Raw genomic sequence first — 26,287 nt, 5'->3', positions numbered from 1 at the left:
CCATCAACTATTTTTCTGTTTCAAAATCATTATGTAGATTTAATACCCTATGCTGCACATCAATTCTTGCGGGATGACAATTCAGTGACATGCATAAAAAAACACCACAAGGCATTAAAATGAAGACTTAAATACAAATATTGTTGCAATAAAACAGTTATAAAATTGAAAAATAGGACCTAAACATCATGCTTACTTAACTTTGACAAATTAACTTTTTCTCCTAGATTACACACTTTTATTACTGCTCTCGTGAAAGAATGTGATAAATAATGACTTAACACCAATTGCTAATGTAATCGGCAACACATACACGAACCTAACCAAAGAAAGTATATTGTAAGAAAAAAACTATTCTAACACTGGAGTTCTACCATGGTAAATACACTTTGCACTGATAATTACAATAAAGCAAATTTTTTAACGGTGGCAAAGGGAATGAACAGTGAAATGCCATTAAACAAGATACTACTGCACATCTGTGCCCTATTACTTACAACAGCTATATCCCACTGAGTCAAATAAAGGACATTGAAATTTACGATCCTTTTAAGACAGAAAAGTGGATTCAGAATGGTATGCAGAACAGACTGTCAAAATGTTTCTAATTCCAGCGGTAAAATGTGCACCTGCTAACACAAGTTAATGTACTTGAGATGCTATGAAGCCAACCAGATTTAGATTTGGATACATCTATAATAGGGATTCATTGCAGATTAAAAATGACTTCAGTTTCCTATCTGCATACATAAGTATGCATGAAAAAATTACACATGAAATGGTTGTGCAGAATGCTCATAATTTCAGTTTACAAAAATGGTTAACTTTTAGGAAACATGATATTAACATTAGGAAAGTTCTTCTTTGCATAAAGAAATGTAGAGCACTGATTGTGAAGCATAATGATAAAATATATATTTGACGTTTCATTTCCTATATAATAAAATTAAGAGTTAATCCTACCTAATGTTCATCTGTATTAAATGCAACATCTAATTGATTCTGATGTTTTAAATCCAGATACATCAGTTAAGAGTACTTTAAATAAAATATACAAAATAATGTACAAAACCCAACTAAAATTTAAAGACTCTGTTACAAGTCTACAAAAGCTTTAAGAAACTTGAAATTTATAACCACAGTGTAAAATTGTTTTTCTTTAATCTCAAAGCTTTTCATGTAAACTGAAAGTATAAAATACCCTCAGCTTAGTATTTTGCTACAAAGGGCTGGCCTAAAGTGTACACAGTGTAAACAATGATTGGTATTTCTTTTGCTTCAAAAATACAGAAAACACCACAAGATTGATAAAGTGTTCAGATGAGAAGTATATGTATTTTGAGGGAATGCACAAGGTATCTGTTATGTCTTGCAAACCAACAGCTACCATACACATTCTTCCTTTTGTAATTTGTAGCGAAACATCTTATCCTTCTTGCACTGTACTTCCTTTAGTTACATCAAAAATATTTTGGTGTATAAATCTCTTAGAAAACTGGTCATGAGAATTTATTAAGAAATGACTGTATGTGTAAAAGGTTGCATTTGTGCCCATGGGAAGTAATTAAAAATCCTGAGTATGAGGTATTTGGCCATCTTTCCTACTTGTACATACTGGAGTTTTCACACAGAAAATGCAGTTTTTGTTGTTGTGTTGCCATTTCCTCTATTTCCTATTACATTGTCACATCTGAAAATGTAACCAAACCTTTGGAATCAAAAGTCATGTCACAAAAAGATAACAAAATTTCTCTTTTCCTGGTTTGTTTTGTGGTTGGAGCTAAATATTAAGACTTGATACGTAAGAGATATTTATTACCAGCCCACATATTAGCCTTGAAGAGAAAATAGAGACAGTAATATTTAAGGGAAAATAGAAAAAAATGTTTACTCACTTTTTTTAAAATGTGATAATTAATTCTTTTCTTTGGCTATTAAGTCAAAGCATAAAGAACTCAGCACATTAACCACAACATAATCAACTAGCATTTACAGAGAAGAGATACTGGAGAATGAGCTACAACACTCAATTGTCTGATTAATTTCCATGAATTCTAACAAAATTAAAACATTTAAATTCCTAAAATTGAGTTTTTAAGTTTGATGTTACCTGCGAGTTAGAAATGGGCCATGGCTGTTTAAAAATACGAGTCATAGGACCACAGAATGGTTTGGGTTGGAAGGGACCTTTAAGGTCATCCAGTCCAACCTCCTTGCCATGGGCAGGGACATATGTAATGAAATAAATTACCAAAAGTTGACACAAAGGTTGCCATATTAATTTTTCATCCTATATAAAGATACCATTACTTCTGTAAAATTTTACGTTAATATCTTCCTATGGTTTTATCTTTCCTAATGTATACACTAATTCTACATAACCTTAGCTCTCCACACAAAGAGAGGAATCAGAACTCACTGATTGTCATTTATACACACTACTATAATGTAGTGGCCAAAATTAATCTGAGGTTTACCTCAGAACCACTTTGCAGCATGCATCACCCAGCTGCTATTTGAGTAATTCAAAAACTTGAGAAAAGATGGCCAAAATTAACTGATGTGTTGTATGGACTGAGGCAAAACCTAAAATATATCCACTGTTCTTCATCCTATATCCAGTTTTGCTGTGCCTTATGGGAAAAGGATGCTCTCACGAAAATATTACAAATTTATGTTAAAAACAAAGTACCTTCATCAAATGGTACTAATTCTACTCAAGGTCCACCCTGTTTTACATTGATACTATCTGATTTTAATAACACATTAACATACAGTGCTAAAATAAGGGGGTAAAGTTCACTTAAAATCATTACAGAATATACAGACATATAACTAAAAAAGTACAGTATGGAAATATTATTCCTCCATCTGTTTATCCAGTCATCAATTTGCGCTGTTTGTATTTTTGAAATTTTTTGTCTTGTTGCACCAGTGTACACTTCCCATGCTGACCCTCCAACCTGGAACACTTACAGAAGTCATGACTGAAAAAATGATTTCCTGCTCTGTAATCCACTTTACCAGCCCACTTCCATATCCTGAAAGGTATGTAAACTTAAGTGCAGCACTAGGTGTCCATATAAATGATCCTTTCAGAATTCTTCCATGTTTGTTGAAACGTTAGGGGTTGCTGGGTTTGAATCTTGAGAAATGGCAGCAACAGTGACAATTCTCGGAGAACCAAGAACCTCAGTAACTGAAGAGTCCAGTTCTCCTGAGGTAACAATAGCAAGGGCTGTTCCACCACCCTTCTTGTTCTGATGAGTTTTGACGTGTTTCGAGAGATGGTCACTTCGCATAAACCTTTTAGAACACTCTGGGCACTCAAATCTCTTTTCACCTTTTTTAAAAAAAGAACAAAACCAAAACGTTACTGAAAGAGAGCACTGAACACTGCTTGAGCATTTGAATCTGACCCTCTTCTATCCAACATTTGAAGTGTCTTTAAAATGATACAACGTTTTCTTTTCTACCTGACTGATTTCCAGGTGTGTTCTGTTCAGTCACAGGCTTTTGCCAATCTACTCTCTTCACTACTAAAATGTTCTCAACAAATATTTCCTATGCTGTGATTATCGGTGAGAAGTGTGAATTTCAGGTCACCAGAGGATTTTAATAAACTTCCATAAAGCCAACAGAATGAGGGAGGTGAAAGACGTCAAAGAACAGCTTGGTAGCATTTTTTAAGAATACTGCTGTTTTTCAGATTACAGAGATGGGAAGGGAATTTAGAAACATGAATCTCAATGCTCCATGAGGATCTATGGAATTTATGTCAAGTGAGACAAATTCAACATACTAAAAGGTCCTGTCACTGTTCAAATGTAATTAGGATGTAGATAGCAGGTGCTGTAAGTTGGGGGAGTAGGGACAGGGACATGCCTTCCTGGGGCAAAAAATAAGAAGGCTGATAAAGCCTTCAGCTTCTACAAGGTCCACTTTCCAATCTGTTAAGAGAATTTGCTTTATCAGTTCCCACTTGAAAGTTCAAGAAACTTCCCAAGAAGACCAAATCTAATGCATGGACTAGGTTAATTAATTTCTTAAGGATTGTTTCTTCACTTGGACTAGCTCAAAGACCCTGGTCTATGGCCAGTCCTACACACCTGACCTGAATTTGCTAGATGTCCATCAGGCACTAACTAATGTACATCAGCTCTCTGTAATGAAATGATCATCTTTTTCTAGCCTAGCTACAGAAGAACAGTTGAAACAGATCTCATTTTATTTACCTGATTTCACAGTCAGCTTGAACTGATGAAAATTGAAATCTACCACTTCCTCACTTTAAAAGCACTTTATTTACATTTAAAAGTAGTTTTCAGATAACCTAGTGAGTGAGAATTTTGGTATCACTATTAAGCATGGCCACTATGATTCAGACTTGCAGTACTATGCATACAGAGAGGGCTGACCAACCTGTGTGGGTTCTTCTGTGTCTTTGTAACTCATCACTCCGTGTAAATCGTTTGCCACAAAAAATCCAGTTGCATACAAATGGTCTTTCACCGGTATGCCAGCGCAGATGTGCTCGAAGGTGAGATGTCTTGCCATAAACTTTTCCACATCCTTCAATATGGCAGATATGCTGTTTCTTTTTTCCTGGCTCATTGGTACCTCTAAAAAGATCATGATTAAATAGGTAAGTGGTTATATTCTAAAATATTAAAGGTATTATGAAAAACATTAATATTACATGTTAATAGAGACAATTTTAATCCTGTCTAGAAAACCCAACCAAACATACTTTCTAATAGAAAACATTAAAAATGTAGCAATACAAGACAATCTCATGCCCAAATGAGGCAAACTGTGATAAGATGCCTACATACATACTGATAAAATTTACATTTACCTTCCTTCTCCCTCTCTGCAATTAGGACATGAGCAGGCAACTCTTCTCAGTCTCTTGCCAGGCTGCACTTCCTGGTCAGAAGCTTGCTGAGCTTGTTGCAGCTGCACTTGTGTTATCTGATCGGGACTAACAGCACCAATTGCTGCATTAGCAATGCCACCTACTGCTACGGTAACAGGAGCTATTGTGGCTTGCTGTACCTTTACTCCATCCTGTCCTTGCTGTTGACCTGTAAAATAAAAAGTGTTTGCACTTTTTATTAGAAATTTCAGTAATTGAAACACACAAACAAACTTTATATGTTTATCAAAAATCCACCTAATGTTAAGGGAAGCTACAAACCAAATATTAAATCCAGCCATTTTCCTGAAGCACTACCGAGTACTTATCTGCTAGCTTAGCCCTGTTTAATGCAATTAGATGTTTAATGTTATTAGAACAGCACAAGACTGCAAAGTACTGACTGATACTAAGAAATGTGAACTAGTTTAACAAGTGTTTTTTTCTCAAAAGCTGAGATAAATGAGAAACCATTAAACAAAATCTTAGACTGAAACATTGTTCAATCTATTGCCAAGTAATGTCTCTCTAATAATCTTTGAAAACACATCTGCATTCAGAAACTACAATTAGCTAATTTTAAAAGTTGCTTTATGGCACATACAGGACCATCACTTCTCTTACAATCTGTCCTGAACCAGCATTGACCTTTCACAAAGAAAAAGAAACACTGCAGGCAGGACTAGACCTGAACAAGCTAACTTATCAGAGCTTTCTTGGGACTGTTGTTTTGCAGTAATTCTGGTTATATGCACATATAGGGGGCAAGTGGCTGGAGAGCAGCCCTATGGAAAGAGATGTAGTGTTTGGGTTGATGGCAAGCTGTGTATAAGTCAACAGTGTGCCCTGGTAGATGAAAGGGGCAACTGTATCCTGGGGTGCATCCAACACGGTGCAGTGAGCCAACCTAGGGAAGTGACTGCCTGCTCTACACTGCACAGGTGCAGCCTCACCTTGAGCACTGTGTGCTGCTTTGGGTGCCTTAATATAAAGACACCAGACTATTAGAGTGCATCCAGAGGAGGGTAATCAAGATTGTGGAAGGCTTCAAGGGCAAATCTTACAAGGAGCAGCTTTCACTTGGTTTGTCCAGTTTGGAGAAGAGAAGGGTGAGGGGTGACCTCCACACAGTCTACACCTTCCTCAAAGAGGGCAATGGAGAGGTGCTGATCTCTCTGGTGAATGGTGGTAAGACATGAGGGAATGGCATGCAGCTGCACCAGGGGAAGTTCAGGCTGGACATCATCTTCACTGATAATACCAAAACTTCTCAGAACAGACTGTAGTATTTTCAGACTTGAAAATCCTCAGTATTAAAGGATTCATTTAAAGCTTAGAAATTCCTTGGAGGTAACATTAGTCAGAGGGATTCTAACAGATACTCCAGCTTCTCAAGCATCTGTAACAGACACCACCAATGGGGATAGGACTGGGTAGAACACTCTCTCTGAAGACTAAACTGCCTGGCTACCAAATGAGTTCATATACAACAGCACAGGACAATGACGATTTCGTTCACATGACTGCAGACGAGTAATAGACGCTTGGACAGGCTATCTAGAGTAACACCATGCCAAGAGCCATAGATGAAACCACACACCACCACCACATATATGCAGATAGGTTAGGACTGAAGAAGATGATATACAGAGAACCTCCCAAAGTGACTTGATTTGTCCTCTAACAGGACACTGTTGGCTACAGGAAATAGAAGAAATTTGTCTTCTGCCTAGGTCAGTACCAAGTTATTTTTACCAAATGCACTGACCATATTTTCCAAGTTATCTTCCTTGATTATTGTCTGAAAGTTTCATCTGATCTACCTAGATATGGATAAACATGAATTCATTGTTTTCTTAATCAGGCCACACAGATGCTGTGTGGTTTCAGCTCTTTGAAAAGAACAAGGACAAATCCATAAGAGATTATGTTTGGATCCCACTTGTTGTTGGATGGATAGACAGTAAAACAAAAAATATTCTAAGAAAGTTTGGTATTTGCAGCAGCAGCAGAAGAATTACAGGCTTACTCTTGAGGGCAGAGTCCCCATATGTCTAGGATACAATAAAGTTTTTCTTTTCAGAATAGCAATGTACTGGAAATAAATTCATTTCACATACTCTAATGGCAAAGAAAAGCACTCAGGAGAATCTTTGAGGGAGAATACGGAATATGGCAGGGTAAGGAGAACATCATGCAAATAGTAGTATCTAACACTTTGGTCTAGCAGTGGCAGAAGTGGACACAAAAGCTTTCAAAGAAAATACTAGTCCAGGGGCAAAACTCCTTGTCAGGCTGCTAAGCTGTTGAAATGTTGACAAAGTGCTATGAATAACTAGAGTCAAAAAAAGGTTATATACAATGCTTATCTTAATATGATAATGGGATTGCTTGTGTTGAAAACCAGCTGCACTTTCTGGTTAGCCCAAAGTAAATGGAAAGGAAGACCTTGCTCAGCTTGTGTCTTTCACAGAGCACAGTCTGTGATCTATTAAACATACCCAAGGTGCAAACGCCTTTAATTCACAGAGCAGCGCTATGAATGATGAGTCTGTGAATGGTCACTAAAATAGTTAAAGATGCAACAGATATTATGGCCACACCTACTGCAGCCACTTACTGTATTTTCATGATCAGTCACATTTTCAAGTACATTATTATGAATTATCCTTTATTGCTACAGTCTGCTAGAGAGATGATTCCATCCATGTCACAAAGTCCTTTGTGAGCAAAAAAGTCCTGAGACCTAACCAGTCTGTGGTGAGAACTCAGTTGAAGAGGATATGTTTCTCTTAATTTTCCCATTCTCTCTGATTCTCTTGAATGGACATTCAAGTTCAATGTAACCTTCATCTGGGCTGTCAGACTAAGGCTTTTCAAGTAAGATGTAAATTGAAGCACTTGAAGCCTGAGGAAGTCTCCTTTTCTCACCCCATAACTAAGGATTAATGGCCAGAATATAACTCTTGCTGGATCTGACCAATGCACATTTATAGAGGAGCCCGTTCAGCCTTTTCAAAAATCCAATATATTGTGCTGATTCGATATCAACCAACTTTCACTCTCTAAGTAATGAGATAACAAATCACAGAAGGTTCTTCTGATACTTCTTCAGAACATCAAGTGCCACTGCTGATACATATTGTATCTGTTCTGCATTTTCCCTTCCCCCTGTGAACACCAGGCATATCTTGGAGTATAGGATACACACTGCTGAGCTACAACCTTAATCTACTTATTAAGCATAATACAGTGATATATCTGAGTAGAAATTCTTCACAATAACTGTAAAGGTGACAATAAAAATAAGAAAGAGAAGCTACCACGTAAGGTTGCTCAGGCAGACAATTAGATTATCCACATGGTTTCAGTTAAACAGTAATAAATGACTGCTCTTTAGATGGCATTAACTAAGTTATAACATTTTTTAATGCGGATGTTGATTTTTCTTTAAATTAATCTCACTAGAGTTGTTATTTTAAACTCCCTTCCCTTGGATTCCACATACTAAATTCAGAACAGAAGGTTCTGAAATTCTCAGAATATCATATAAATAGCCTTATTTAAAGAAACAGGCTACAACAGTCAATAAGCAAATCTCTAATTTTTAGAGGTAAAAGAGTAACTGAAGGAATCACACATATATGATAAATATTCCTTGTCAGACATTGACATAGCTATCAGAAAACACTGGGAAGTTCAATAATATAATTCCTGAACTTAATTTTTGTTTTGAACTCCTGAGAGAGCATCCTAACAAGCCAGCACACTAGTGGTATGCAGGATAGAAGTCTGCCTAGTCTCACTTTAAAGCTGTTAAACAAACTTCTTTGCTCTTGTTCTTTGAGAATAAAAGGAATATACCAGAATCCACTATGGATCATTAAGGGCTTTAACTTTCACATCATTTGTACTTATTAAGGGAAGACAAAAGAATGTCATTATTTCTTGAATCAAGCCTACCCTTCAAAGAAAAGATACTAAGGAAACTTACCTGTTGATATGAGTTTGTCAGCAGTCTACTAAACTAAATCAGGGCAACTTCTAAAAGTTTATAAAAAGGAGCATTTTTCCAGTAGAGAGGATCTAGGTATTAATTAGCCTTTTATTTGAATAAAAACAACTCAACAAACCAACCTGCTTATTCTGAAAACAGGTGGTTAAAATAATGTAATCCATACAGGATATCCACACAGAATGATCTCCTGACACTTTCTAGATGGAGAAAAAAGACCTTTTAAAAATATTCCATTTGACGTCTTACTAGGGGAGTTAAAATACCATTTAAAGCCTTTCAGAAATTCTGCTACAATCTTGAGATCACTTGACGTTGCTTCTTCCTGACATACTCCAAACCACAAGACCTGGTATCACTACACTTCACCATTCATAATCAAACCTTTCAGTAACAAGAGCTCTCATGTTTCAATACAGGTTTCAGAAAGAGGTCTAAACAAATCACTACATGAGGGAACAAAGTCACACTTCAGTTCCTCCATGCTATTCTATATGAGTTGTCAAAGCAGTCAGAGCACATTTACAGCTGCTTTTAGAGGATAAAAAGTTTTTCTCAAGTTCCCATGATTTCTTTAATAATGATTTCCCTAAATAGTGGAACATTCTTGACCAACAAAATCATTGCTGAGCTTGTGCATGACTGAACTTTCTTTGTATATGTTGTTAGAATATAAAGTTAAGTTACAACAAACTGTTACAAAGTAACATTGGTATAAAATAACACCGATACCAACCACTGTATTTCATTTTCTCTCAGGTCTAAGCCCTCTCTTGCTTTTGGATAGTAACCATTGATTTGATCACAGGACAAAATGCAAACAGCAAGGAAACCTGATCTGGTATTTACTTTGCAAATCAAGTGCAATAAGACTCTCACTCATTGCAATATTACATACATGATTATGACTGAATGTAATTAAGAACACCCTAGATTTAAGCTTCTCAAATAGAAGAACCTGCATGATTTTAGTCACTAATCTTTCCCACTCAAGCTGTTAAGCAAATGCATTAGTTATTAACACAAGACACAGGATTATCAAGATAAAGCATTGCACATCCTTTATTCTTCAGCATCTCCTACTCAGCTTTCCGATTTTGTAGTAAAATTGCATCTTATTGGTTACAACTCATACATACTTTCCCATACACATGAGTTTGTAACACATTCATGCAAGAAAACTCAACAACTTTCAGTAACTACTACAAAGCCGAAGAATATACACACACACACATACATATATCAATGACATTTTGGGTTAAAAACTAATTTGTAAAATGGTAACTCCCATAACAGCACTTGGATGATTAAAGAAAGCTACTTCATGGTACCTAAGAAATAGTTTCCTACAGAGCAACTGACCACTGAAGATCACAGTTATTAGGCTTGACCCCCCATTGCAAGTCAAACCAAGTTTCCTTTTACTACACACTGCACCTGCATTCCTATTCTTGTTCCTCTGAAGTAGCAAGCATGAAAAACTACTCTCTGAGGCAAAGAGAGCAGAAAGGGAAGAAAAGGACTTAACTCTGATGATTTACAGAAATCATGGGAGTCAAGCATTAGAAAAATGGATCTTGGCAATAACAGAAATTTAGGACTACGAAAAGGACACTTCTAGCTTCTGGTACTTAGCTGCCCAGAACGATTTGATAGATATCTTGTTGCAGTTGTGCAACCAACGTTCAGCAGTCCAAAAGATGACAGCATTAATGACAGAGTTATCTCAATAGGGTGCACTTTACTGCAAAATCTGAAAACCCCTTTGCAAAATGTACCAAGAGCCAGAGTGGCTAATGTTGCAAAAAAGAACATTTGTTCAACTGTATATTCTAAAAGGAAAGAGAAGGCTGCAGTTAACATTCATAATTCAATGTACATTACTACAGGACATCTAACTAGAGTTAATGATGGTTTGCAGAGTTCCAAAGCCCTACAAGCATCAGAGTTGATGCAGCAACTCACCCATTAACTTACTGATGCAAGGCAATGGGGAAAAACAGGTTTCTCATCTCCCCTTGCCCTGATTACACAAAGTCCAGTCTGCTTGCAAATGTTCTTCATTATATTATTTTTCCATAAAGACATGCATGTAATTTATAAAATACCTATTTTATATATTTGTTTATAATACATTTATTTGTAATATGTATATATATAAGAATTGAAGAATTAAGTGCAAATTGTATTTTAAAAAGAAATATATGTGAAAGCAACACTGAGTTTCAGTATTTACACAGAAGATGATATGGTATGCTCTCTCTTCTAAGCAGTGGTTTATAAAGATTTATGAAAAAACCCAATACATGACAAGGGAAGAAATCCCCAGAACAGAAACTGCAAGAGTTGATGCAAGGGACCCACACAGTCCATAGGGAAGACGAGTTTGGAGTAGAGAGAGAGGAATTGGATTTACCCAAGTACTACAAGAAATTTGGGCCATCACAAATCACAGCATTGTGTCCAGATGCTACTACAAGCAGAAAGTTTCCAGTGCAAACTGCAGCATCACTAGACATCTGTCTTTTCTGCCTCCTGCAGAGGCACTGCTGCAGGTTGCTATCTTTTACCCATGGCCAGCTTTGACAAGATTTGTAAGAACTTGTTATCCTCTTCAAAAGCTTCCAAAGTCTCAGTGTGTTCAAAAATTACTGAACAGCATCATCATTAAGCTTAACTTCTGTTAAAAATACAAAGTGTGAAATTTACAACAGTAAAAAGTTTGAAGAGTTTAAGAATCTTTAAAAAAAAAAAAAAAAAAGGAGTCTGTTTCCATTAGTGCAAGAACCTTATTGGCAACACAAAACCAAAACAATGCCCCAAAAGTTTCACAAAGGTACTTCAATGAGTTTTCAAAAATGAAAGGCTTTACCCAAGTGCTTTAGGACAACCTGAGGGCACTTCAGTACTTTAAGCTAGAAAAGAAGTTTTCCCACCTGGTAATATCTTCAATTGAACTGAAGGCAAGTTTCCTTCTTATTACTTTATTAAGCATAGAAAAGAGCTACCACAAATACAACACAAAAAGATCTTACATAAAACCAACATAAAAATCAACTACAGAGCTACTGTTTCACAAAATTTACTCTTGAACAACCAAGTGGTGGTTTCAGGAAAAGCAAGGCAATGTCGCTGGTTGTTCTGCATGCTGTGACTTCTGATGGGAAGAAAATATGGTCAAGTTATTGGGTATTCTAAAAAAGGTGATGGAATCAGAAAAATAAATTGTTATACTAAAGAGACCCTTCCAGAAAAAAACCCTTTATTTTCAGCATCATTGAATAAACAGCCAAAAAGAAAAGCATGTTTGGTATGAGTGTTCAAGAACACCTCTCTGCTGATGAACACAAGTAGTGCCCTGTGTACTGAACCTTACAGCAAGAGATAACTGAAAACTCAAACACAAATTGTGCTGCAAAATGTCAGATATATCGCATGGAAACTATTAACAGAGCTAAGAAACTGAGGTTTTTAGGTTTACTTTTATGGAACATCTCCCTTTACCCCATCACCTTGCTCCAACTCTTACATTACTCTACAGCTTACAGCCACACAGAATGTGGTCCATTTCTTTCCTCCAGCTCTTCCCCTTAACACTTACACAGGGATAAGACTAGAAAGAAACTTGTTGACTGTCAGTCTCCACAGTCTAACTAGAGGAGCTCAATACCTGACAAACTGGAACAAAACAAAAACAGAACCTAAAAAAATAAAATCCCATGCCTATCTTACACACTCCTACCACATGGCAATGAACACACTGGTCCACCGAGTGCTCCAACCATCAAATCCATGTCTCTCCAATTTAGAGACAAGGACGTAGTGAGGGACAGTGTCTAATGCCTTGCATAAGTCCAGGTAGATGATAGCATTTGCTCTGCCCCTATCTACAAATTCTGTGGCCCCATCATAGAAGGCCACCAAATTTGTCAGACATGACTTGCTTGTGGTAAAACCATGTTGGTTGTTACCAATCACCTTTTTGCTTTTGATGTGCCTAAGTAGAGCTTCCAGGAGAATCTGCTCCATGATCTTGCCAGGCACAGAGGTGAGACTAACTGGTCTATAGTTCCCTGGTTCTTCTGCTTCCCTTTTTTTGAAAACGGGGGTTATGTTTCCCTTTTTCCCATCACACATGACTTGCTTGTGGTAAAACCATGTTGGTTGTTACCAATCACCTTTTTGCTTTTGATGTGCCTAAGTAGAGCTTCCAGGAGAATCTGCTCCATGATCTTGCCAGGCACAGAGGTGAGACTAACTGGTCTATAGTTCCCTGGTTCTTCTGCTTCCCTTTTTTTGAAAACGGGGGTTATGTTTCCCTTTTTCCCATCACTGGAGACTTCACCTGACTGCTTTCTGGAAAGGAAAATTATAGATAGTGGCTTAGCAACTTCATCTGTCAGTTCCCTCAGGACCTAAGGATGAATCTCATCAGGACCCACAGACTTATGCACATTCAGGCTCCTGAGATGGTCTCGAACCTGATCCTCTTCTACAGTGGCTTTAGGGGTTTCATCCTCCCAGTCTCCACACCTTTACCCTTCTCGGTCTGGTCAGATAAAAGAAAATATGCCTCTGTGTACAGGAGGGATTAGCTAACAGGTACATACACGGAAAATAGAAAATCCTTTCAACAGAAAGGAAGATAGCTGACTTTAAAACTAGTTTAAATTGTTGATAATTTATGCAGAATTTAAAAAAACACCCCACCACTGGCAAGATGATTAAAAGTTATTATCAGGAAAAGACAAAGATTCATAAAACATTTCTGCAGGTCTTATACAGTAGGACTAAACACAAGGCACAAGCCTTGGCTTTATTAACAGCCTGTGGGTAGATGGGCTAATCAATACCAAGACTAATTTGTTTACTAAAGATGTAAAAACTGAAATTTTGTTAAAGCCTTCATCAGGCAAGGAACTGCAAAACCACATATTATAGAATCACAAAAATCACAAAATCTCTAAGATACAAACCCTTAGAAGTTCTGACAACTTTTGTAACACTCTTAACCCTATAAAACTATACTTAGTCTTGGTTTTTGGTTCAGAAGAAACTGAAGATCTTCATGTTCTTGTCAGTGACTTCCTGATGACCAAAGAAACAAGATAATCAAGGCCCGTATTTCTTAAACTTCAGTATTTTTCTCATGGGAAAAGTGGTCACATCATCACTTGAAACTGTAATTAAGGAAAGTCAGACTTGTACCTAACATGAATCCCAAATTTTTTTGGCAGGAGGATATTAACTGATAATTTTCTCTTTACAGCAAAATGATACTAGTCTGCAAATCAATTAAGATTCAATACACATGTTGGGATAACATGTTTTTCTCAAAGACCAGCTGATCATGGGATACAACTGTTACCACTCTCAGTAGTATTAAATATCAGTGGAAACCACACTCTCAAGAATGCATGCACACAGAAATCGATATAACTATACAACCATACCCCAAACTAACTTAAGTGTGTGCTCAGATGCTACATTTCTCAAGAGACTTGCAGATGTCCAGAGCTACTGTTCTTGTAAAAGCGTCATGACAAGAGCAAAATACTCACTATAAAAATTACATCTTGTTATTCAGTCCTGACTACTTCCAAAGCTGCTAGGCTACAATATATGAATAAAACAACATTTATTAACTAAATTATCCATTTAAATCTATTAGCCATTGAAAAACATGGTTGTTTTTCAGTAATTATATAAGGTTGTTTTTCAATAATTATAGAATATCCTGAGTTGGAAAGGACCCACAAGCATCACAGAGTCCAGCTCCTGGCTTTGCAGGGGGCAACTCCCAATAACATGGTTTATACTTGAAATTAATATTCCCCTTAGAATGCAACATCCCATTCCATATATAGTTAGATTTTTCAGTAATCACCATTGCCACCAAAGGTTTTTAATAAATTAACCCACTAGGAATTGATTTATCTCATCTACCAGTATGAAAATTATATGAAGCTTAGTACTCCCTAATTTAAGTTACAGTCAGGAAGCTACTGAAATCACATTTTGAATATGCTTCTTGCCTTTACCTCGCCCCAGGTGTCAATGGAAGAACAAGATGGTTGGCTTACTGCAGATCTAAGCACCCTTTAAAAAAGAAAAGAATACTAACATACTGATGAAGATGTGCTGTATCACTCAAGTTTCCTTGTTTGGCATTTTATGAACAAAAAAACTTCAGTCAATTAATTTCCTGCTCTATATGCTCCAATTTCTGACAATCGGGAGCAAGAGTGGGGATGGCAAAACCAAATATTCTCAGCGAGTGCATCTGTATTGTTAAAACATTTTTGTAAGACCACATACTCTAACACAGAAATAAAGCTTTAGACTACAAACTTTATTCTTGAAATTTATAGCATAGAAATGGCTCATGGGAAACCGATTTTACCTGGCAATTATGAGCAAAGTTGGTACAAGAAATGCTTCCTCTTCCTACTTCTTTTAGAAGTACTGATGAAGTCATGCCTTGCTTCTCACAGCTCAGGCAGAAAAGACTTGTTTTCCTGAGGCTTTTTTGCCAAGTTGTTATCCACTGGCAATTAGCTGAACAGGTAGATTGCACAATCCTTATGTGTCAAGTTCAAGAACAGTATATTGATATTTTTATTTTTATGCTACCATCACCAAGGCAAATGTTTGTTTTTACCAGCACAGTTTGTTTTTTAAACTGTTTCTGCCACTATTTTGAATTTCAGTTTAAGAAAATACCACAACCAAAGCAATTTTGTCATTAGAAGACTAAATGCTCCTCCTGTACTTACTCTGAAGCATTTGAAAAAGATGCCAGCACTACAGCATTTAGACCACTGTGGTCCTGCAACAATTCTCAGCTCAAGGCAACCTGAGAACAGTTATGACCTTTCATGACTTTGGAAAAAGTATATGCTACATTTCTCCTCCGATCTACACCCTTAGAATACCAAGTCACACACTACACAGTTTGTTTTAGTGGGGTTTTTTGGGTGGCTTTTTTTTTGTGTGTGCTATACGGGCCAGTTCTTTGTACTTATCTTTTTACTGCAGATTCCATAGGTTGCAGCTTGTTTCTTTCCAGGTGTTTGCTGCAGCTTGCTTGCCAACGAACATCCAGGGAAACACTGGATGTTATTTTAAAAAAAAATAAAAACATGCAACCCTGATCATTCAGCTCCTTTGAATTCTACCCTTGGTATTTAAATATGACAGTTTGTTTGTATATAAGGTGGCTATTTTAAACCCTTTTCACCATCTTACCACCTGCAGGCATCCCTCCTTGCTTAGCTACAGCACTGAGTTCTGCTTCTACACATATTCACTATTACATTAATATGAGCAAGGAGACCCACAGGACACATGTTGTCACAAAAATGCCTTTACTTTCATTCAACATAGTGTAATATCCTAGGACTTCAGACTAAACACTTTCCCCTCTCTGAAAATCTAGCATACATGCTGAAGAATAATAGAAGATTGCGAGTGGTATGAAGGTGAATCAGATTCAGTTTTCATAATACAGGAGCTTGAGAACATTCAACAAACATATGTCTTACACAACAATTAAAACATATATATATTGCAGACAAGTATTGGGTGCATAAAAACAGGAGGCAGACTCAAAAAAGACAAATTAAGAGAAAATAAATCCATCAAAAACTATTATAAATATATTGGGAAAAAATTCCACTTCTGGCTCAGGAACACCTGTGCTGAGGATCACTGAATGGTGGGAAGAGTATCTGAGCACTGCTCTTGTATACATCACCTGCAGTCAGCATCAGACACAGTCAGAAACACCTTTGATTCTTATAGTCATAGAATGGTTTGGGTCAGAAGGGACCTTTAAAGATCATTTAGTTCCAATCCTCCTGCCATGGGCAGGGACATCTTCAACTAGTTCAGGTTGCTCAAAGACCCACCCAACCTCACCTTGAACACCTCCAAGGACTGGGCATCCACAATCTCTCTGGGAAACCTGTTCCTGTGTCTCATCACCCTCATAGCAAAGAATTTCTTCCTTATGTCCAATCTAAACCTACACTTTTTCAGCTTAAAACCACTGCCCCTTGAGCTGTGACTACAGACAGGCAGTAAAGAGTCTTTCTCTTTGCATACTGAAGGGCTGCAATAAGATCTCCCCAGAGTCTTCTCTTCACCAGTTTCAACAATCCCAACTCTCTCAGCATCTCTTCATACAAGACATGTCCCAGGCCTCTGATTATTTTCATGGCCCTTCTCTGGACCTGCTCTAACAGATCCGTATCTGTCTTCTATTGGAGATCCCTGGACACAGTACTACAGATGGGTCTCATAAGACTGGTGAGGAGGGGAAGAATCACAACCCTTGACCTGTTGGCCTTGTTCCTGTTTATGCAGCCTAGGATACAACTGGCTATCTGGGATGCAATTGCCAGGTCATATCTGATTTTTCATCGACCAATATCCTCAAGTCTTTCTCTGCAGAGCTGCTCTCAATCCATTAGTTCATCACCCAATCTGTATTGGTATTGGGGATTGCCCTGACCCAGGTGCCAGACCTTTCATTTAGCCTTGCTGAAGCACATGAGGTTCATGCTGGCCCACTTCCCAAGTCTGTCAAGGTCCCACAGATGGCATCCCTTCCCTCAAGCACAGTAACTGCACCACTCATTTTGTGCCACCTGCAAACTTGCCCAGGGTGCACTCAATCCCACAACGTCATTAATAAAGATATTGAGCAGTACTGATTTCTGAGGGACACCACTGATTACGGATCTTTATTTGGAGATTGAACCATTGATGGCAACCCTTTGAATGTGGCCATCAAACCATTTCCTTACCCATCAAATAGTTCATCCATAAAATCTCTATCTCTCCAAGGCTACTGTGTGGAACTACATCAAAGTCCTTATGTAAGTCATAGTAGATGAAGTAGATGACAATCAGCCGCTCTTTCCTTACCTACCAATATAGTCACTTCATAGAAGGCCACTGGATTATTCAGGCATGATTTGCCCTTTGAGAAACCATATTTGATGTAGATTTGGGACAACACATTGGTTGTCTCTAATCACCTCTGTCACCCATATGCTTTGACATAACTTGCAAGAGGTGTGTTCCATGACCTTACCACACACAGAGATAAGGCTAACTAGTTGGTAGTTCTCAGGGGCCTCCTTTTCACACTTGTTAAAAACAGGCATGATGTTTCCTGTTTTCCAGCCACTATTCCTGGTTTACAGACATTTAATCTTATGCATTTTATTCCTGTTTAAAGAATTTGGTAGAATGTCTCAAACTCCTCTGCAAACTTTGACTCAGAATGAAAGTACTATATAAATAATGTCTTCAGTCTTTGAACAGCAAGTCCTAGAACTAATAATGACTGTCACACAGAAGAGGCAATAAAGAGGGAAAGGGAAGAGGAAGCCTTGAAGACAGGCTGAATATGGGTGCAGACAAATGAGAGAAGGCAGAAGAAAGCAGGAGACCCCAAGGTACTTATGAATTGCATAACTACTAATTGCAGTGCAGTGAAAGTATCTGGTCAAAGAGAGAAATGCCTTAGTAACTCACATTACTATAGAGTATGAAACAGAAGGACAAGGCTCATGATGCTTTCATAGTACCCCAATAAGAACACTTGGCATTGGACTTCATTGTCATTAATAACTGTTTTGGAGTCCACAGCATATCCCTGTAAAAGGCTTAAAACTCTCCTGTTATAGTACTGCCAGGCAACAGATTGTTCTACGGAACAGAAGTTATTGCTCCAGGTTATTTTGGTGGATGAACTCCAAATTCCCCATAATTCGGGCCATGTCACCACTCATCTTAAGGAAAATGGCTTGAACTTGAGTTGCAAGGTGATGGAATCTAGTGACCTCTTCCTAAAGGAAGAGCTTGGACCAAATATACATAAAATACAAGTCATACTTTTCACTATTTTAAAACAAAAGCAACCCAGCCACTTTTGTATGGAACAAACAGCTCCATCATCATGTAACAAAATTACATCAGGATGTATAATCAAGGTAGACACGAGTTTCATCTCTTTTTTTTTCCGCACAAGAAACAGGGAATTATTCTGAAAAGACATCATCACCACCACCACTAGACTCCCACTGTCAACAAAAACAATGAATAAGCTCACAACAAGCTTGTGACCTCCTTTGAAGGCTCCAGTGAAAGAAATCCCACAGGCACAACACAAAACCTTTACAGGGAAGCCCTTAATACTCAGCATTTCATTAGAATTTAATTGGACTGTTACCCCATATTCTTCAGGATCCTCAAATGTTCATGTTTCGTGCTATTCCTAAAACAAATATATTCCAAGCTCAATGTGTCGAGGGACAAAAAAACCCAAACCAAACAACAAAAAAACAAACAAACCAGCTTAGCCCACCCAAAAAGAAATTATTTATGAACTACATATTTTTCTTAGAATTATTTAGTACTAGAAAAAAGTTCCTTCCACGTAGTCACTTATATTGTCAATTAACACATCTGGACAAATGGAAGGGCCTGAAAATAAGCTTTAAAAAGGCAAAGAATACCTTATTTTAAAAAGGAGGTGGGGCCTAGGGGGACACGAATCCTTTGAACTTGCATCTACAGCTCTCACAGCAGCAGCCTTGAAAAAAATACCCTTGTACTGTGCAGTCCCCAAGCTCACATGGGCTAAGGTCAGGAAGTCACCATGTATAATGGTCTAGGTTATCCTGTTCCACAGGGAACCATGTATGACACACCAACAATTCACAGAGCACAGAAGAAATGCAGTTTACTTTGTACAGAACTACCACGCTTAAAAGGCCATGACAGGTACTGACCTCTTTGCAAGGCAGGTACTTGTAGATCCCTGTATGTTCAAGTAAACACAGTTGCTTTTATACAGTCTGTCGTTCGATTAGCTCTTAATTAAATAACTGTTTAAAGATCTGGTTTTATGGCTCAGAAACTTAGTTTCTATCTGCTCATTCAGCTTTTTTCTGCACATTTAATTACTCCTTTGACTGACACTTTGTACATCTTAACAAAATTTCACAGAATCACAGAATAGTGTAGATTCTAAGGGACCTCTGGAGGGCATCTGGTCCCACCACTGCTCAAGCAGGGCTACCTACAGAAAGGTGCCCGGGTGCATGTCCAGACAGCTTTTGAGTATCTCCAAAGATGGAGAGTCCACAACTTCTCTGGGCAACATGTGTCAGTCACTCTCACAATAACAAAACAATTTTCCTCTGCATCATTGATATAGAAGGAGTTCTCCCTCAGGCCAGAGAGTGAAAGAATGTGAGAACTTCTCTGTCTTGCCCTGCTTTTTGACCACGTGCAACACATAACCTGAAGTGTGATACTTACCAGAAGCAGTGTTCGAACTTTTAGCTGAAAACACAACAAAAAAGAAAACCCTAAACACACTTACACATCTTGCTGGGTTTATAGTAGACTTTGAGTAACAAAGGTTACAAAAAGCAGACCAAAATATATTATTTACTAGAATATTTTAATATTTTTCTTCCCAATATGAATTTTTTCTCCTTTGGCATTTAGAATCCATTTGACAAAACCAAAACACCTCAATCATACAACAACAACAAAAATAACCCCACCAAGCCCCATCACATTTCTCCAAATCGTTCTATAGTTTAATTTTTCTATTATAATTTTAAGCTGAGAATTTATTTGCTTTATTATTTCATATACTAATGAAAAACTAAAACAAAACAAAAGTATCAAAATTACCTTGGTGTAGAAGTAACTACAAAAAATAATGTGCATGGAACAGAAATGTGACATAAATACAAGAAGAATTATTTATGCTAGGTTTTTAATTTTTTTCTCTTGAAACTCAGCTGGCTTGATCAAGGAGTTTGCTTTAAGGACAGAGTAATTTTTTTTCCCTTAACAAAGTTAGGGCACCTGAATCAATGCATGGGATGAGTCCTTCACTCAGCCTTCTTAACTTTTTCTGGACCTCTTCCATATGGCTCATTTCTAACACCTACTGCTTATTCGTGGCAAATGATTCACTCCTGGAGAGTTCAACTTATTTTCAAGACACTTCACACTGGCAAGCTCAGGTACTACAGAAAAAGAATAGAAATACCAGTGTGCAGATATTGATGTAACTGAGCTGTTTACTTTTTCCAAAAGGTTTCCTATAACAATAACAAAAACAAATTCAAATAAACCCCAGCAAATCTGAGGAAGTTTATAGCCCTGACCAAGACAGCTATTCTTTTTAAGTGATAAGCAAAGTTTAGATCTTCACATGTTTGTAGTTTTCTATTTCATAACCATTCTTTCCTTGAAATCTTAATATAGCGTTAAGGACTGCACATCCTGCTCTTCACTTTCCTTTCCATGCTACCATGTCTCCGATTCCCAGAGTGTAGCACCAGGAAGTTTCACAGGACAGAAGCAGAGATAAATAAGAGAAGGAAATTACAACTAATCTATTGCAAAGCTTGTTCTTTCTCCATAACCTCAAGTCTTGGGGGACATACAGTACCTTATTTACAAAGGAATGGAAAAAAGGTCAGAAGATGATTATAGGGGTGGAGCACCTCTCCTGCGAGGAAAGGCTGACAGAGATGGGATTATTCAGCCTGGAGAAAACAAGGCTCTAGGGAGAACTTATAGCACCTTCCAGCATGTAAAGGGAGCTTCAGCAGAGTAGGGACTTTCTGCAAAGTGGGACTTTCTACAAAGGCATGTAGTGATAGGACAAGGTAATGGGTTTAAACTGAAAGAAGGTAGGGTTAGATTAGAAATAAGGAAGAGGGTTTTTATAATGAGGGTGGCAAAATACTGGAACAGGTTGCCCAGACAGGTGGCAAATGCCCCATTCCTGGAAATATTCAAGGTTAGGTTGCACAGGGCTCTGAGCAACCTGATGTAGTTGAAGATGTCCCTGCTCACTGCAGAGGGATTGGACTAACTGACCTTTAAAGGTCCCTTTCAACCAAAACTATTCTATGATTCACTGCCACCAGCATAAAATTAAAAGTGCTATGGAAACAGTCATGAGGCCTACCTGGAGTTGGGAGGGGGGGAGTGGACACAGTGAAAAGGAATTCAATGGTCACAAAGCTTAAGTCTAGTTAACATGCAAACACTTTATGACTAAGGCTTGTCTTGACCAGGGCCATATTTGTGACACATTTCCAGTCTTCCATCCTCAGCTACAAATCTCAATCCCTTTACATTCTGAAAGACATCACAGGTATCCAGACGCAAGGTCAATATAGCCAAGAAGGATGATATTCACAATCTCTTGCTCTAACACCTGCTAGGGTATACTAAACAGTTGTATACCATTAGTAGGCAGGGAAAAACTATATGCAGAAAGGTTCTTCCTGCACCTCCAACCCTAGGCTGTTCCCAAAACAGGCCTCTATGAAGAGTCCCCTTTCAAAGCAGATATTTCCATCTAATAATAGTAGTCAACCAGCACATTCCCATCAAGAAAAAAATGTTCCAAAGCAAATAGGACTGCAGGATGTTGTAGCAGCTGGTCAGCTCCAGCTAACCAGAACTTCTCTTTGAACCATAACAGCTAAACATGACGTCAAGATTCTGATTACCCATAGTAACATTTCTGTAACACTCCTTACACAAGCCAGATTCAACGCATCCAACTCAGCTCTTAGCTTTTCAACATGCCATCAAATGCCAAAAAGTACTAGAGCAGACAAAATTCTCCTAATGGCAAATTTCTTATTATAAAACTATTTTTTGTCTCCAAAAAAAATTTCAATTAAATGGAACAATCCCTTGCCCAGTTAAACATTTCTCATCTTAGCATTACATAAAAATCATAAAAAACCCAAACAGATTAAAAGCCAATATGATAGTAACATTTGTATCTGCAGACTGGACAGTAGTTAAACATGATTTTTTTTCTTATAGTTTCACACTAAAAAGCCAGTGTCTATAGTCAGGTTGTTGTTAAGACAAGAGTTTATTGTAACTACTACAATAGAAGGCTTTTATTTGTACGAAATAAACTCAAGCTTATGTAAGCAGTTATCAAGCTGGCAAAGAGAACTCTTACCTAAATCAAGTTTTATCTGAAACATTAAAAGTCAAATTTTACTTATACAGTTGCCCTTGTGGGAAACTGCAGAGACCTTGAATAAAATTTACTGTAGAACTAAGCTCTGTTATCCAGCCTAGAGCCTTTTAATAGTTCCTTTCCCAACTATTAGACCAGCATAACCGAACAGGCATTTCATAACACATATCAAAAGTTCATCAGCAAGTGCTGAGGTACAGTTACCAGTTGTTTCTGGGTTTTGCTGTTTTTAAGACAAGTCACAGTAACTATGCTGTGCACAAGCACACCTTATTCCACTCAATCTCCTTGCAGAACTCATACTTTTCAGGGAACAACTCCATGAGCTAGTGCAGAATGCAACGACTAGCTCCAGACAAATGCATCCCATGACACAAGGTATCTCAGTTCACTTATTGTTACTTTTCTCATTCTACAGTCACCACACAGAGATTAGCAATACTTCCTGGTTGGAAAATGCTTTTTCTTGTTGTTTTTCAAACATATGAAAGCTCTAACAGTAAAGTCTCACATTCACTTCTGAAGCCTACAAGTCTTTAGTAAGATGGAGGACAGAATCATTTACGCATAGTTTATCAGATACAAACAGTTCCATTTCTATTGATGCAACTGGTAATATTAGCTAGATATTTAGCAGATATGTCTGCTATTTTAAAATCTGAATTTTAGCAGTAAATATAAGGGATTTCCTCACGGTTAAAGGCTTAATGCTTATTACGGAAAATTCTGAAAAAAAAGTGTTAATTTAAAACCATCTGGTATTCTTGCAATGGTAAAAAACAAAACCAGAACCACAACCAACCACCATAAACAAAACAAACAAACCCACAAACAGACAACAAAACAAACCTAAAACCTTGTCAGACCACTCACCCGCAACGCTGGTAATGGTAACAGGAACTCCTTGAACTTGCACACCTGCAGCACTCAGGTTGGCAACACTTACGGTTTGGAGATTAGGTACTGAAGCAAGCTGGGCAGCGTTCAGAGTGATGGGGGTACCAGCAACAGCCACTGGAGCAATCTGGGCAATGGTTGTGCCACCACTTGAAGACACGGGGGTAATGGTGAGCTGCTGGGGTAACCCAGTGTTTTGAACTTGAAGATTTGAAAGGCTTTGCAGATTCTGAACCTGCACAGTTTGCCAGCTGATCTGTCCTGATGGTGTTAAAGTTGGAGCCCTGATGAGCACCTGAGTTGGACTCACTGCCTGCAGTTGAACGTTCTGCAAAGGCTGCTGCTGGATGGTCTGTATAGTCTGCCCTGACTGCAGCTGAAACGACTGTGGAGGAATGGCCTGAATAATCTGCTGTTGAGGCTGCTGGATCTGTATCTGCTGCAGAATAGGCTGACCTACGATTTGGACCTGCTGCAGGGAACTTGACTGATCCTGGACATTCTGTAGTCCATTGGACTGAAGCTGACTAGAGCTCTGGGATTCAGAGTCTGTAGTAGTCGTCTGAGATTCTTCAGTCGCTGCGGGCTCTGAAGTGCTGCCTCCTGTGCTTGTGTACTGGCCTGTTTCTGCAGAGCTTACCAGCGTGTCACTGCTCGTCAGAGATGTTGTGGCAGTGGTTGTAGCAGTGGAAGATGAGGAAGGAGATTCTGGCATTGTGCTACTAGAGGCAGAAGTGACAGGTGTAGATGCTAGTTGATTTCCATTGGAAACTCCGCTCTCGGTAGACTGGCCAGCTTGCCCAGAACTTCCTCCAGTGGAAACGTTGTTGATCACAGGCAGTGCCAGGGTTACCCCACCAATGTTGATAGGTAACGTTGTTACAACTTGTGCCTGAGTGCCAGCAATAGTTTGCAGCTGCAGTGGTATGGACACACCAGGCCTAATTTGGACTGGAACTGTCTGATTTGCTAGGTTTTGAGCAATAACGTTCCCCGAAGCTGTCCTGTTAGCAGTTGTGAGGATAGCTTGATTATTCCCTGCAGGAATAAGCTGAATTTGACCCTGTATGTCTTGCAGACCAGTAGCATTAGATGGACTGATTTGAAGTTGTTGACCTTCTGTTGTCTGAATCTGTGGGATTACTTGGTATTGGACACTACCACTTGGATTTTGCACTTGAATGACTTGGAATTGTCCAGAGGTCGTTGAAGAAGAATTGCCTGATTTGGTTTTTGAAGGAGATGTACTTCCATTATTACTGCTGGCGGGACTTGCTGCACTTGAGGCAGCAGAAGATCCTTGTTGAGCAACATTATTTTCTTTCGAAGCAGAAGGAGCAGCGGCAACAAGCTGCCAAGCGTTTCCTGCGAGCTGAGTTGTTACCAATTCCAACTGCTGTGGTTGATTCTGAAGCTGCACCAAGCCTTGATTTGGGTCTATAATAATCTGCTGCTGTCCAGTTCCTTGATTCTCACCAGGGGTTCCTATTTTGCTGCAAGTGGCTGCTAGCAAAGCGAGAGGTGAAGGCTGAGAATCCTATCCATAAAGAGAGAAACCAGAATGGATTCAAGGGAAGAGCACGAGTAAGAAGCATCAGAAGTGAGCATTAAGGTTTACACAGGAAGCAAAAAAAACCAAACCAAAAAAAAAAAAAAAAAAAAACCAACAAAAAAAAAGCGCTTCGGCAGAGAGACCAATGATACAGCCCTGAATAAGGAAGTGTGTATTGCTGCAAATAATCTTTAAATGTAAAGTTCTTAATTATCAACAAATGTGTGATAGCCAGAACCTCAACTGCATCCTCAATTTGGTCTTTTGGCCCCCTAACATAAAGAAAAAAATTAAAAATGCTTCTACTACATGGAAAGCAGATGATCACTGGAAAATGCAACCAAAAAAAACATGTCCAGGCAGTAAAAACATCGCACCCAACCGTGTTTCATCCAACCCAAAGAAAGATGCCCTGAGCAGGAAACGGTGTTAGCTGAACATTTCATTTCAAATGCTAATAGTCTGGGCACTTCCCTATTCGGGTGTGTGTGCTTTACCTGTGAGCCTCCAGTTTTCCCTTTTTTATTATTATTGTTGTTATTCTCTGCCTCGGGAGATTTCTCTCCCTCTGTGGGCATAGTTTCCTCCTTCTTTTGATCTGCAAAAATATCAAGTGTAACAGGTTAATTATTCACCTTCATTTATACAACAACAAAACCTACGAGCATATTCTTTTCGGTTCCCAGCTCGTCGCCTTTGCCTCTTCGCAAAAAAAACAACAGTACAAAACATTATTACAAAAGAACCGAGTCCTAAGAAACGTGGTTTGAAACCCAACCCATGGGGGCTGGAGAGTTAACACCCAGAAAGGGGAGGTTTGGTTTCCTCTCCCGGAGACAGCAGGAAAAA

At 38.3% G+C, this 26,287-nt stretch overlaps 1 protein-coding gene across 1 annotated transcript; it reads right to left on the bottom strand.

Annotated features, from left to right (window-relative positions):
* Positions 1–3,095: 3,095 nt before the first annotated feature.
* SP4 (Sp4 transcription factor) lies at positions 3,096–26,016 on the bottom strand. The gene is made up of 5 exons (XM_009077122.1): positions 25,936–26,016; positions 23,863–25,423; positions 4,859–5,087; positions 4,423–4,622; positions 3,096–3,343 (listed from the first exon to the last, which is right to left on the bottom strand). The coding sequence occupies exons 1-5, from the start codon at positions 26,014–26,016 to the stop codon at positions 3,096–3,098; spliced, it is 2,319 nt and encodes a 772-aa protein (XP_009075370.1).
* Between the last annotated feature and the right edge of the window lie 271 nt (positions 26,017–26,287).

Source organism: Acanthisitta chloris, unplaced genomic scaffold (assembly GCF_000695815.1).
Source record: "Acanthisitta chloris isolate BGI_N310 unplaced genomic scaffold, ASM69581v1 scaffold20966, whole genome shotgun sequence".
NCBI lineage: Eukaryota > Metazoa > Chordata > Aves > Passeriformes > Acanthisittidae > Acanthisitta > Acanthisitta chloris.
This window is presented reverse-complemented; position numbering and strand designations above follow the sequence as displayed.

Excerpts from the sequence above, each read along its gene's own strand:
- SP4 (XM_009077122.1), bottom strand. The coding sequence starts at position 26,016 with ATGCCCACAGAGGGAGAGAAATCTCCCGAGGCAGAGAATAACAACAAT. Across the intron at positions 5,088-23,862 it reads TACCATTACCAGCGTTGCGG|GTCAACAGCAAGGACAGGAT; the intron begins GTGAGTGGTCTG and ends TTTATTTTACAG. Across the intron at positions 3,344-4,422 it reads ACACAGAAGAACCCACACAG|GTGAAAAGAGATTTGAGTGC; the intron begins GTTGGTCAGCCC and ends TTTTTAAAAAAG.